The sequence below is a fragment of the Physeter macrocephalus genome, chromosome 5, assembly GCF_002837175.3.
Source record: "Physeter macrocephalus isolate SW-GA chromosome 5, ASM283717v5, whole genome shotgun sequence".
Lineage (NCBI taxonomy): Eukaryota > Metazoa > Chordata > Mammalia > Artiodactyla > Physeteridae > Physeter > Physeter macrocephalus.
The window spans coordinates 6,371,211-6,385,102 of record NC_041218.1 but is presented as its reverse complement, the minus strand read 5'-3'; the positions used below and the strand labels follow the sequence as shown (position 1 = coordinate 6,385,102).

The following is a 13,892-nucleotide window of genomic DNA, read 5'->3' as shown; positions in this document are numbered from 1 at the left end:
CCTCAATTTGATCCTGGTTAATTACACACGCCGCTAATTCTTCCAGTTGGGTAGCAGTGATTTCCTCTGACTCCCAGCATCTTCCGTAAATGGCCATCAATCCAAGAAAGGTGAAAAATGCAATACCAGAAATAATCGCTAAACGTTTGCAGATTCTACTTGACTATCCTTCCTGTATTATTTTCTGAAACCAGGTCCTCTGAAGATCAATTTGGGAAGCGGAGATAATGTGAGTCTCATCTGGTATTAAACATCCACTGAAATATCTCTGAAGAGACTCTGGGCCTTGCAGGGGCAAGAAATAGTAAATGAATACTCCTACTTCAGGAAAGCCCTCCCCTCCCCGGCATTTCATAGCTGTCTCCTTAGGATGTACTTTTCCAGGAAGTTTTCCTGGTTGAGCCAGGCAGCTAACGAAGCAGCAGGCAGGGAAATTCCTAGATGTCTCCGAGATGGACCAAGAACAGACACTACCCACATCACATCAGCAAATGGTCACTGGCCCTCGGCTGAGCCAAGAAAGCCCGGAGCCCCATCCCCTCCCCTGCCTCCATCAGGACTCCTTAGGAAACCGGAAGGAGAGGGAGGGGCCACACACTAGGACAGCACATCCCTAACCTTAACCCTAACCCTCCCAGTCCAAGCTGACAGGGCGACCCAAGCTCTGATGACTGCAGTTTTAAACATGAACAGAACTGGGTCTTGAACACCAAACATGAGACCATTTTAATGACCAGGTTGTGGAATCTGGAATCTGGTCCTGATGTCAAAGGACCAATATCCAATGGGGAAATGGGGAGCTGACAAAACACAGTTAAAAGCAGTGATTGGGGGGCTTCCCTGGTGGCGCAGCGGTTGCGCGTCCGCCTGCCGATGCAGGGGAACCGGGTTCGCGCCCCGGTCTGGGAGGATCCCACATGCCGCGGAGCGGCTGGGCAGCGGCTGGGCCCGTGAGCCATGGCCGCTGGGCCTGCGCGTCCGGAGCCTGTCCTCCGCAACGGGAGAGGCCGCGGCAGAGGGAGGCCCGCGTACCGCAAAAAAAAAAAAAAAAAAAAAAGCAGTGATTGGAAAAGAAAAATAGAACCATTTCCTGTTTACACTCTGAATGGTTTTAAACACTTCAGTAAATATAAATAGGCTTGTGATTAATTGCTGGATCCCAGGGTCATGACGTCAGTTGCATAAATACAATCTGGTCACCAGAACTGAGTTGTGCAAATAGACAAATAACTGTTGGTTTTTCCAAGTAAACAAAAGCAAGGGGAGAAGGGGATGACATCTGATTTCCTACAGAAAAGAAAAACAAAGATTATGAAACTTCCAAGGTTATTCACAAGGTAAGGAGAGGGAGGGCAGTGGAGCCCAGAAAAGAAGAAATGGGGGAGAGGGAGAAGTCAGATGGAGGGGCGACCCCTTCCCTCAGAGACATATAGAGACTTCAGGGGGGAAAAAAAGAAGTTGCCAGACTCTGACAGTAAGAGATCGCTTCGTGCTAGAAAAACAACAACAAAATAAACAAATTAGCGAACTACCAAGTTGTCGTTTATTTACCAGAATGAAAAATGAAAAGAATTTCTATCTAATCTAGCCATAAAGGGACGGTTTAGAAATACTGAAGCACAAAAACTAACAGCATCTTAAGCTAAGGAAGAGAGGAAAGATGCTTCCTCTTACCGGCATCTTTGGTTCTGCCCTGCTGTTGTTTCTTCTCATGAAAATTCCTTTTTAAAATGCTAAGGTTAACAAATGCATCAAAAGAATTAAAGACATCAAATTCAAAGGGGCTTGTTCTATATCTGAACAAGACACCTAGATGTGATTATCTCTGTGCTTCTCTAAATGTGCTGAAGGCACGGAGCACCTGCCAATCTTGGGAAAACGCAAATCCTGACTCAGCCAGTCTAGGGTGGGGCAAAGCCTTCTCCCTGTTGCCCATGCTAGATTCACATTTGGGGAAGCAAGAGCACAGGCTCCCCGGCTCCTGTCAATCACCCAGTAGGACTAGCTACTCCCTCCACTGGGGTCTCCCACACCAGGGGACGGCAAACTCTATTTTAAGTTTTGTGGGCCATTTAGTCTCTACTGAGACGACTCACCTCTGCCCTTGTTGCATAGACAATGTGTAAACCAAGAAGTGTGGTTGTGTTTCAATAAAACTTTATTTACAGAAGTAGGTGGCAGACCAGACTTGCCCCTCAGGGTGTAATTTGCCAAGCACTGTCCAATACTCTGAACATAATACCACCTCATCCCTTTGACCTTTATTACACAAGCTTGTTTACAAATCTCTATCTACAAGCCCACCACCCTAACCTCCCACGGTGGGGCTATGCCTCACCCATACCAGCAGCTCTGCCCCTGCCAACACCACCTCGTAGTGCAGGATTCTGCAGGGGGTAAAGGCGGGGCTCCCAGCCAGTTCTTCTGCTGTGGGTCTTCTAACTAGTAATTAACACCTACCTCTCAGAGATTTCATAAAACCACAATGGAAAGGCAAGTCTGCTCACTATGTTGGAACCAAAAATGCCAGAATCCCTATGACGTCTTAATTCTACAGACCATGGCCTGCTTTTTTACCCTTCAGAGATGAAATCGTGTGCCATAAGGCTAACAGAAACTGGTGACTAACAGAAATTCTTGAGCTCATCCTACAGAACTGCAGGGAAGGGAACAGCTTGTTAAAAACCCCTCCCTTGTAACCTGCCTTCACTGACTAAGCTTGTCTTAATTATTTTTTGACTCCTTAGTGGCCCCCTCTAGATAACACCTCTGATGAATGGGTCACTACAGTAAATAACGGGGGCTTAAGTAGTTTTCCAAGGCTTGGAGTCGGCTCCTGTCCAGTTCAAGCTGGCTAAGACTGGTTGGGACCAACAACTCTAAAACTGGACCTGCACAGGGGTCCAGTGAGTGACCTTTTGACATCAGAGGGGTGAAAACTCCACCCTCAGATCATGCTAAATACCTCCATTTTTGGCCATGTATCCCCTGAAGAAGCATGTAACTCAGATATGCTGGCATGGTATACCAGCTACCTCACATTTTCCCTACTTCCAATCACCTTTCTCCACGCCTAAGACCACCCTGCTTCTCTATCCCATAAATATCTCAAGCCCCTCACCTTCAGGGAGGCAGATATGAGATTTGTTCTCCTGTCTCCTCGCTTGGCTGCCTTGTGAATAAACACTTTCTCTGCCGCACACCTCAGCACCTCAGCATTTGGCTTGCTGCACATCGGACAAATGAACCTGGTTCCATAGCAGAAGTGTTTACATCTGTATATATTGTACATAGAAAATTTTTAAAGTAAAAAACTAATCAGTTGGGCTTCCCTGGTGGCGCAGTGGTTGAGAGTCCGCCTGCCGATGCAGGGGACACGCGTTCGTGCCCCGGTCCGGGAAGATCCCACGTGCCGCGGAGCGGCTGGGCCCGTGAGCCGTGGCCGCTGAGCCTGCGCGTCCGGAGCCTGTGCTCCACGATGGGAGAGGCCACAGCGGTGAGAGGCCCGCGTACCGCCCGTGAGCCGTGGCCGCTGAGCCTGCGCGTCCGGAGCCTGTGCTCCGCGATGGGAGAGGCCACAGCGGTGAGAGGCCCGCGTACCGCAAAAAAAAAAAAACAACAAACCTAATCAATAGTATAATTTACAATGAAATTGAAGAATAACAGGGGTGTGTGTGTGTGTGTGTGTGTGTGTGTGTGTGTGTGTAGCGAGAGAACCAACAGTAATTACTGAAAAAAACGAGAGAGAAAGAAAGAGATGGGGGAGAAAGAGAAAAAAGAAAGGAAGGGAGGGAGGAAGGAAGGAAGAAGGAAGGAAAGAGACAGAGGGGGAGGAAGACGAAGGGAAGGAAGAAAGGGAGGGAGGGAGGAAATGATCTTGTTCCATGTCTCACATGGTTCTGTAAAGCCCACTGATCAGTTATAGATGCTTAAAGAAAACCTTAGCAGGTAAAAAGATTCTAAGTATGTAGGAGTTATTTTCACTTTACACTGAACAGAAGGAAATCATGAAAAGGAGTTTTTACACTTGGGATATAGAGCAGAAGGTAAGTTAAGTCTTATTGGGACCTTGTTTCCATACGATACATAACTCTCATTTAATTCCATGTGTATCAACGTACCGTGTGTATCAACAAAGGGAGACTACATCCTTTCTGCACAAAATCATTTTTTGTGGTTGTTTCTGTTTAATCAGCATTGGAAAAAATGTGACAATACCTGTTCACTGAATTGAGGACCCTGGAGTGGGAACAGTGGGTGAGGGTGTTGGGGAGAGGAGGAGCAGCCAAAGGAAGCAAATGTGGGGGACAGGGCAGTGAGGGGCCCTGGGCTACTCTGGAGGGACATGCAGGGTCCAGGCAGGGTCTTTGGCTGCTCACAGGACAACAGGTGTGCTCTTCCCCTTGTGGGGAGAGGGAGGCACTGAATTCTCCCCCCGCAGCTTCTTCTCTGGCCCTTCTTCATCCTAAAGAAAAAAAAAACAAAAAACAGGAGGAAAATCAATTCTTGGAAGGAAAAGGTTGGAGTAGAGTTAGCTCCATAGAACTGGAAATCAGACAAATGAAAGAAGGAGGGAAGAAAAAGGTGACGGAGGAAGGGGAGCTAGACAAGACCTAGGACGTGGAAAAGAGGGGAACGTGGGAAAATGAGAGCAAAGAAGGGCAGCGGAGACAGAAGGCAGAAGTCAACCGAGGACATAGTGATGGGGTCATGTTCCCCAGACAGTGAAGAGCAGAGCCAAGCACGGGGAAAGGGTTGAGTGAGGGGGAGCGTGACCCCTGCTCAGCAGTGTTCCTGCTCCAATGGCCTTCCCATCCCTAGAGCTTCACCAACCAGATCCGCTCTTTCCCTAGTGCCTCCCTAACAGCTCACCAGGGCCCGGGAGCTCTGGCCACAGAAGCGTCGAAGACCCACGCCCAGGGAAGCCAAGGATACAATGACCTGCAGGACACAGATGGCCAGGAGCAGACCACGGATTCCTAGGAACAAATCCTGAAGATAAAGGGAGAAAAAAGTTACAGTCAGGAGCCTGCTCCTCTGCTTCTGCTGTTACTATCATCTTGCTACCCCAGGAGGGATCAGACCCTGTCCAACTAACTACTTCCCACCAAAGCAGCTGCATCTTCCAACTATGGGGGCAGCCACAGACTCCATCCCATTTGCTTGCCTGCAATGTGACCTTACCTCCCCCTGTGAAGAGGTGGGATCCCCTTCTCCACCCCCTAGAATCTGGAAGCGCCTGGGAATGCTTTGATCAACAAAATACAGTGGAAGTGACACTAGGTCAATTATGGGGTAGCCCTTATTTGGCCTGGCAGCTTCCACTTCCTACCTCTTGAAATGCTCACAGTGGGATGCTCCCTGTTGGAACCTGGTTGCTGGGCTACGAGAAGCCTAAGCCACATGGAGAAGCTATTGTAGGCTCCCTGGCCGATAGCCCCAGCTGAGCTCCCTGCTGTGTGAGTGCACCATCTTAGCGGTCCAGCCCAGTCAAGTTCTTGGATGACTTCACCCTCAACTGACACCTGACTGCAACTGCATGAGGAAACGCAAGTGAGGACTGCCCATGTGAGCCTAGTCAACCCACAGAATGTGAGAAGCAATAATAAATTGCAGTGCTAAGCCAGTACATTTTGGGGTGGTATGTTATGCAGCGATAGATAACTGATAACAGCCACACACCAGAAAAGACGGAAGGGTGGTTCATGAAATCCTCGTTTCAATGTCTCTTCTTTGTCCTCATCCCCTTTGATTCAGGGAATTTTTATGCCATGAGGATCTGAACAATGGCTTCAAATTAAGTTCAAACCTCCTGAACCAAAGACCTCGGATGAGGTCGAAGCTCAGAGAGCCTACATCTCTGCCCTCAGGTGTCCCAATTTCCCAATGCACAGCTGTGATGTGTCCTGGAAGACGGACTCTCCTTTCTCACCATCAGCATTTGCATGTAGTTTCTGCAGTGCTCCTCCCTCCACGATGAATAGGAAGCGCTTCGTCTAGTCTGTTTGTACCCAAAGGTGGGGGTGGCAGGGACTACAGAATCACACACGGAGCTGATGCCATAGAAGACATCAGGTTGCCAGGTTAAACTATTCACACAGAAGACAACAGCGGCCACGGCCGTGGCAATGCCAGCCAGGGCGAGCAGATTTGATATGCAGCCCTAGAAGAGAGAGGTTCAGGCTTCAGACCCCCTCTATGGATGGCAGAGCCGTGGGGTCCCGGCCTCAAACTGGTCTCCTCTTCCCCAGCTTCCTGGCTGAGGAAACCCTCCCTACCCCTCCAGGAAAGATCTTAGGATATTTGAAACCAAAGGCAGAAAAATAGGGCAGGAAAACAGAGACGTAGGAGGGGAAGAGGACAAGGTGGGGCACAGAGGATGCCCAGACTCACTGCAAGTTTGCCCCAGTGCTTCTCATGGACAATGGCCCCAACTCCTGCTGCAATGGCCTAGGAAGAGAAGACACCAGAAAAGTCCTCCAGTTGGCTGTTCTGAAATGATCTCCCATCATACTTCTCCCAACAGACCCCAGAACAGCCAATTTGAAGCAGCATCCAAGGAACAGGCAAAGATACCTAGCAGATGGACAGGACTCCACCTACAACTGCCCCGCTATTCCCAGCCTTGCCTTAAAGAGAAAATCAGAGGGTGGAAGGGTTTTGCCCACCCCCTAAGGCAGCCTCCTCATAACAGATGGCATTTGGACTCTGGGTCTGTGGTCTCTTCCCCAAATCCCTGACCCAGATCCAAAGGAACTTTCTTTCTCCTTGTCCATAAACACTTGCCTCCCTCAGAGCTCACAACCCCTTTCTTACTCACCACAAACCCTGCCCAAAAGGCACAGCCTGAGGCACGCAGCTGAATCCAGGGCCCCAAGTAGAGAAGCCCTCCAAGAGCACAGCTCGTAGCCCCCAGCAATATCTGTGTCACCTGCAAGAGATGGGGAAAGCCACACCCCTTCCCATGAGTCACCTGCTCCAGGAGCAGCCACCCAGCTCCCACCTAGGTGGCTCTCCTCTCCTCTTCCTCTGCCCTGACTTCTCCGCAGCTCTGATTCTGGACATTCTGTTCCCTTAACATCCGCGAAGCAGCCCATCCTGGTTCTCCCTCATCCCTCTGACTCGCCAACCTTTTATCCTTCATTCTTGTCTAAATCCCATTTTTCCGAAATACCACAATTCGTCGTCCCACCTGATGATTCCTTCTTTTTTTCTCCTCATTTTCCCTTGGGAAGCCCATCATCCTGTCCAGGATGGGCCATGATGACCTCCTTCAAGAAAGGAGAGTGGTTAGCTGACAGCCTACAGTGGTCAGCGCCTTCAAGGTCCCCTCATCTTTCAAACTGAGAGCACAGTCTTTGCGGGTGGCTACCCAGCCAATGATTAAGCAAAGCAGTGGTTCAAGGGCCATTTTCAGCTAACACGGAACTCCTGTGATGGGCAGTCTTTGCTCCCGAGCTCCCCACTGGGCTGGACCAGACCTTGTCAGCCCTGCCTCATGATCTGATGTCTCCCCCCGCCCAGCCCTGCTCCTGCCCTTTTCACTGCATGGATGTTACACCCCTAAAACCTTCCGCACACCCAACTCCCACTCGGTGTCTGCTTCCTGGAGGATCCAACTATCACAGCCTCTTGGACGTCACCACCTACATGTCCTGCCAGCTTCTCAGATTCATTGCGTCCAAATTCCAGACCCCACGCACACCCTCAGTGTCTGCCTCCCTGACTTCCAGGGCTCCAGTTTTCCGGTCTCCTTCACTCCAAACCTCAGCATCTTCCCAGACTCCTCTCCTCCCTTGTACTCCACGTCCACTCACTCCCAAGTCATGGCAACCCCAGCCACAAAGGATCTGGACTCCCCTCTTTCCTCCTCATTTCTGCTGCGACGTCGCAGGTGCAGACCCTCCGTGCTTCTTACCTGGACACCTCCTGGCTGTGAGGCTGCCTGAAGCTCAGGCGCCTGCTCAGAATCCCTCCAGAGTCTTCCCACTATCGAAGCTGATTCAGGACAGCAGACTCCTCACCTTGTCACTCAAGGCTCTCAGCAATATGGCCCTGGTCTGTATTTCCAGTCTAATCAGCCATGAGTCCCATTCTCTTTACCCTGACAGAACTTGCCCTATGCTTTCTGGCTTCTTTGCCCTCTTTCTTACCATTCTTTTAACCTGAAATTCCTTTTCTTCCATCTACCACCTCCATCTGTCTAAACACACTGCTTCTCCATTCAAGGTCTGGCTCAGATGCCTACCCCTGCAGGAGGCCATCCTGCCTCCCAAGCATGTCACCTGAGCTACCTTTAATTCTAGGCATTTGTGTAGTTGCCTGATCCCTTCTGATGGATGCTGGGCACCTTCAGGTTACTGCCTAGATATTCTCTCTGAAGTTTTTCCCCCAAAGTGCCTATCACATTGCCTTGCATTGCAGGCCCTCCGTCCACGTGGGTTCAATCAACCTGAATGAACAGCCTCCAGGGACGCTTCCGCCCACCCCCCAGCTCTGGCTGGAACTGCTCACATTGCACCAAAGGAAGGGATCCACTATTCCTTTCCATCTAAATCTCTGTGGCGAAACTTCCCAAACGTTTTTTCCCAAACAAGATGGGATACGGATAGTGAGTTTTCATGGGAATTCAACCCACTTTCCTTTTCCGCATCGTATTGAAGAAGGAGCGTTACCCTCCTCTGTGTCACCTTGCTAACCCACCTCTCCAGCCCTCTCTTACCCCTAGTGCAAGCTGTCCATAGCTTATCCCGGCCTCGGCAGGACGGTGGGACAGGCGCTCCATCAGGGAACTCCCAGCTTTTAGCAGTTGTGACAAAGCAGATTCCTGGTGGATGTGGATGTCGATGTGAGTGGGCTGGGACAGCGTAGAGGCCACATCGACTCCATTCACAGCCAGCATGTTTTGGGTCATCCTGCCTGCTGGGGAGATGCACAGAAGTGAGGTTTGAGATCTAAGTAAGGGAAAAAGGAATACACTGCATGAGTGCAGGGAGAGAAAACAGTCTTCGAGTCAAGTCAAGTCACAGCATGTGGGATCTTAGATCCCCAACCAGGCATCAAACCCACGCCCCCTGCCTTGGAAACACAGAGTCTTAACCACTGGACCGCCAGGGAAGTCTCTGTCACAGTGACCTTAATCTGGGATGCAAATCTGAATCACCTCTAGAGTTTTCACCATATATACTCTTGGACCTCTTCCCAAAATGTTCAGATACAGTCTGTCTGGGTCTTGGGATTGACGAAGAAAGGAATCTGAATTATTTCAGCAAAGTAGTGTACATATTTATACATAACACTTTCATATGGTTAAAAAAAATCAAAAGATAAAAAAAAAAGGGTATACTGCTAAAACCCACTCTCCTATCTTTCTCTCCTAACCAGCTAGTTGTCTGCCAGGTGGAAAAATATTATCATTTTCTAATATATCCTACAATGACTTTTTTGCATATAAAAACATGTAAAAATATTCTCTCTCTCCCTCTTTTCCCACAAATGGCAGGATAGCACACACAGTTTCTGCACAATGATCTGTTCACGGAACCATCTTTTAAAAATAATCCTACATCAGTCCATAAAATGCGTCCTCACTCGTTTGTATGGCTGCATAGTATTCCATTGTATGAATGCATCATAATCTTTTTAAGCAGTCCCCTATTTATAGACCTTTATTTTTCTTCTTACAAACAATGTGGAATCAGCAGGTCAATGGGAATGTGTATTTGTAATTTTAAGAGGTATTTCCCTCCATGGAGCTACTTCCATGCAATTCTCATGCAAGGGCAATTCCAAGAGTGTCCACTGCCCTCCCCAAGACCAGCAGAACGTGTCAGCAAACTTTCTAATCTTTTCAAACGTCTCATGGAAAAATGGCATTCTGTTGTAGATTTTAATCCTTTTTAGTCAAGAAAATGCCCCCTTTTAATTGTGTATCTCAGTGACTTTTAACAAATGTGTACATATGTGCAACCATAACTACAATCAAGATACAGAACATTTCTATGTTGCAAAAAAGTTCCCTAATGTCCCTTCCCCAGGAACCCCTCCAACCCTTGGCCCCAGGCAACCACCAGTCTGCTTTCTGTGACGATTCCAGTATCAGTTCTCTCATTATGAGTGAGGTTGGTCGTCTTTTCATATGCGTAAGTGCCTTTTTCCTCTTCTTTTGTGAGCTTTCCTTTCATATCCTATGACTTCCTTGTGTTACTCTGTTTTGTTTTGGTCTTTACAGGAGTTCTTCGTGTATTTGAAAAATTACTATCTGTGACATGAGCTACAGATAGTGCTTTCAATTTGTGATTTATTTTTGACTTCGTTTGTATTTTTTTTTTTTTTTTTTTTGTGGAACGCGGGCCTCTCACTGCTGTGGCCTCTCCCGTTGCGGAGCACAGGCTCCGGACGCGCAGGCTCAGCGGCCGTCGGCATGTGGGATCTTCCCGGACCGGGGCACGAACCCGCGTCCCCTGCATCGGCAGGCGGATTCTCAACCACTGCGCCACCAGGGAAGCCCTCGTTTGTATTTTTATATAATCAAAGTTTTCAGTCATTTTTTATGATTTCTGGGGTTTATATTGTACTTAAAAGGGACTTTCCCATTTCAAGATTGTAAAATAATAATTAATCCATGTTTTCTTCTAAGTGCTTTTATGTTTTCAGTCTTCACATTTAAATGTTGAGCCATCTGGAATTTACCTTGTAAGTTGGAAAAAATGGATCCAAGTTGGTTTTGGTTTGTTCTCTTCAGATGGTTAACTTCTGAAGAGTATATTCTGTTTATGGAATATATCTTCTTTCTCCCACTGATTTAAAACGCTCCCCTGAGCAAAAATAAAATTCCCTAGGAATCCAAGCCTATTGTAGTCTTTATATTCTGCCCGTTGGTGGATCTGATGAGTCATGCAGCATTACTGTAATTTTAATCATGAGTATAGAGTTTAATATTTAGTTGAGCTCTTTCATGACCCCCCCTCCCATGTTACTTTTTTCTTTCATGGCCACTTTTGCTAGATCACTCCTCCTTAGGCACTTTCGAATCAACTTGCCTAGCTCCAGAGGAAATCCTCTCCGGGTAATTCTCATGGGCATTCTACTTATCACTGTTTAAATCATAACATTATTAATCACAATTCTAAAAACACCAGCAAGAGCAACAAGTTTAAGGCCTTCCCATTTGTATGGTATGAACTTTACAGAGCAGTTTCACTCTTCACCTACCTGGCCTCCGTGCAGTATAACGGACAGGTGTTTGACGAATCTGCAGATCCGCAAGGAGGTTCAGACCTGTTCACAGACACACAAGGAAGCCCGGCCGGGATTCTAGCTAGATCTTCCTTGGGACCCGGGTATCAGGATCATATTGCAGTCCAGAATGCGCCTTGGGCTCCGGCGCCCTCTGAACCCTCTGGATACCACTGCTTCCCCCTCTCGCCTCACCCCCAGCTCCAATCCCCAGATCAGCCTAGATTCCTGCTCTTCCTCTGAGCCAGGCCAGCCCCGTGAAGATCCCCTTTCACGCCACCCTAACGCCAGGGTGTGGGGCTCTTCCCTGTTGCCCTGGACACTCTTCTCTGCCCAGTTCCTCCCTGTGGCCCTGAAGCTGGGGAGAGAGGGCCAGGATCCCAGCTACACCCTGGGCCCTCCACCTTCTGCCTTTGTTATTGAAGGACCTCTCACCAGGAAACCACCTGAGCCTCAGCCACCCCACCCTCAGAGTAAAGATATGAGAGGTACTGGGGAGGCAGAGTCCAGCTGACGTGGCCAGGCACGGGCCCCCCGACCTCCCTGGCCATTTTTCTAGTGTCACGTCCTCTATCTAGTGTACCCCTCCCTCCCAAGCAGGTCCTACAGGGACCAGGAATGGGGGGAGAATGGCATCCTGTGAGACAGGATGGGGGCTTTGGGGACTGGTCTTGGAGACTCCTCGAGAGAAAGAGAGAGGGGTCCCGCACTGAGAGTCTCCTGGGACGGGTCACCTGGGCGGCTCACCTGAGGCCCCTGCTCACCTGCTGTCCTCTGGGAACCAGCGGCTGAGCAGAGCAGAGCTGCTCAGAGCTGAGGCCCCGGCAGTGGGTGGGAGAGTGCAGAAGAGGGGGTGGAGTGATGAGGGCCTGACCTTCAGCATCTTGACTTCCCAGAAAATAGCTGTCCCAAAGGGGCCCCTCTAGGGGGTCTGGCTGGAGAAGGCAGAGCACCCAAACACACAAACACACACACACACACACACTGGCGCGTTCGTCCCTACTCAGCACGCACACTGGGGTGCACACAGCACAGGCAAGTCCTTGTTCAGAAAGCCCCTGCCCTGGTGGGGATGGGGCATTTTCCAGGGCTGGTCAGCTCTGCAGTCTCCCAGGCCACCCACCCGGCCCCTGTGCTCCCCAGGGCATCAGAGCCCAGTGATCCCCGCTGGCAGCTGGAAAACCCTGGAGGGGCCCTTTGCTCCAGCTGTGTGCTGGGAAGTTGCCTCTTCCTTCCCTTTCTGGAGCTCCACCAACGCCCTCCCCTTTCTGCCTGGTTCTCAGCCCCCACTCAGCCGTCCCCAGCCCTCCTATCACTCTCGACGGTGACTGCCGTTCCCTGAGGAGAGCAGGTGAGGCAGGCCCTCAGCCCAGGTGGCCCTTTCCCAGAGACCCTTCTCGCAGGGCCCCTCCCCAGAGGAGTCCCCACCCTGCCCCCTCACAGCCCCCCCAGAACTTGCTGGGGAGGGAGGGACCATCCACCCTGTAGAGGATGAGCATCCAGGAAGGTGGCAGGAGTGGAGGCCGGGTACATCCCTGTCCCCGTTTGATGCCAAGCCATTCTGGCCTTTGGCCTCCATCTGCACCCACAACTTCATGCGGAGGGTTGCGGGTGGGGGGGGCAGTTTGAACAGGCAGCACAGGGCTGGGTAGCCATTGATGGAGAGGGAAATATGTAGGGACGGGGGTTGGGTCCCCGGGCTCAGCTGGGAAGCAGCAGCCTCAATAGTAGTTCAACAGGCGGCCAGGACTCAGTTCTGTCCGGCAGCCTGAGGGCTCTGGAGGGGAAGAGGCGGAGGGGAGAGCCAGGGTGAGGGCCGTGATCACACAAGCGGGCTGGGAGCAGAAAGGAGAGAGGTGAGGGCTCCAGGGCACTGCTTGGTCCAGACCCTGAGGCCGTGGCAGGAGGATGGGGAGACACAGCAGATCTAGGGTGAAGGGGGCGGCTCCAGTGGGCTGAGTGGTGGTCACAGCCTCAGCAGACTCGGGGATCCCTCACATGACACCCTTCAAGGCAGGTCCCAGATGCTGCACTGTGACCGGGGGCCTCGCCAGCTCCCGTGGAATCTGTGCAAACCTCCTGCCAACTCTCGCCCCTGACGCCCCCTTCCTCCCTCCCAGGCGGGTGTCCGCAGGCTTGGGGATGGCGGATGGCGGGGACGTGGCCCCTGGGGCTCCCCAGCCCACCTACATCAAGGTGCACTTCCACCAGGAGTCGGCTCTGGCCAAGCTGCTGCTAAGCAGGAGCTCCCTGCTGCAGCCCCACGTGCCCTCGGCCCACACCGCCACCCGGGCCCTGGGCCACCGCCGGCTGCTGGTGGCCTCCTGGGTGAGTAGCGCTGCCTGCCTCGCGGGGCGAGGACGGGCGCCCGGGCTCCCTGGACCGGGAAGGGTAGGCCCCCTCCGCTTGCTGCACACTCTCCCAGCCAGCCTCTCTCTGAATGGGATGCTGAGCCAGTCTCATGTTCTTCCTAGAGATCAAGTTCTGGCTTTCCCTCCCCTTACTGGCCTCTCAGTGAAAGCCGTAGGTAGGGTGCGCTGTGGGCTGAAGGGTGCAAAGGAGCCCCCGACCTTTTAAAGTCCCAGCTGGTGGAACCCGGAGTTCATCCTCTCCCGACCCAGCGTGGGCTACCTCTCCCCTCCCCTCGCCTTCTC

At 51.0% G+C, this 13,892-nt stretch overlaps 2 protein-coding genes across 4 annotated transcripts in view; one reads left to right on the top strand and one right to left on the bottom strand.

The window, feature by feature from the left end:
* Positions 1-4,122: 4,122 nt before the first annotated feature.
* TMEM176B (transmembrane protein 176B) lies at positions 4,123-11,993 on the bottom strand. Of its 2 annotated transcripts, XM_024131600.2 has the most exons (8): positions 11,986-11,993; positions 11,215-11,280; positions 8,723-8,922; positions 6,821-6,931; positions 6,394-6,450; positions 5,933-6,163; positions 4,873-4,992; positions 4,123-4,465 (listed from the first exon to the last, which is right to left on the bottom strand). In XM_024131600.2, exons 3-8 carry the CDS (start codon positions 8,912-8,914, stop codon positions 4,376-4,378), a joined length of 801 nt encoding a protein of 266 aa, XP_023987368.1. In that variant the 5' UTR covers positions 8,915-8,922; positions 11,215-11,280; positions 11,986-11,993; the 3' UTR covers positions 4,123-4,375. The 2 variants fall into 2 exon arrangements, with proteins under 2 accessions (XP_023987368.1, XP_028345261.1); XM_028489460.2 differs by lacking the exon at positions 11,986-11,993 and having other exon boundaries at positions 8,723-8,919; positions 11,215-11,308.
* Positions 11,994-12,518: 525 nt separating this feature from the next.
* The window catches only part of TMEM176A (transmembrane protein 176A), a 5,704-nt gene continuing 4,330 nt past the window's right edge, over positions 12,519-13,892 (top strand). For both annotated transcript variants that reach the window (XM_007126650.3, XM_007126651.4), the window contains exons 1-2: positions 12,519-12,589; positions 13,359-13,566. In XM_007126650.3, coding sequence (XP_007126712.2) covers positions 13,381-13,566 — 186 coding nt within the window. In that variant the 5' untranslated portion in view covers positions 12,519-12,589; positions 13,359-13,380. The remainder of the gene's footprint in view (positions 12,590-13,358; positions 13,567-13,892) is intronic.

What these genes read in the sequence shown, in the direction of transcription:
- TMEM176B (XM_024131600.2), bottom strand. Translation starts at nt 8,914, where the DNA reads ATGACCCAAAACATGCTGGCTGTGAATGGAGTCGATGTGGCCTCTACG. An exon ending in AGCACTGGGGCAAACTTGCA is followed by an intron (nt 6,164 to 6,393) that starts GTGAGTCTGGGC and finishes TCTCTCTTCTAG; the next exon opens with GGCTGCATATCAAATCTGCT. An exon ending in ACTACATGCAAATGCTGATG is followed by an intron (nt 4,993 to 5,932) that starts GTGAGAAAGGAG and finishes CTTTATCTTCAG; the next exon opens with GATTTGTTCCTAGGAATCCG.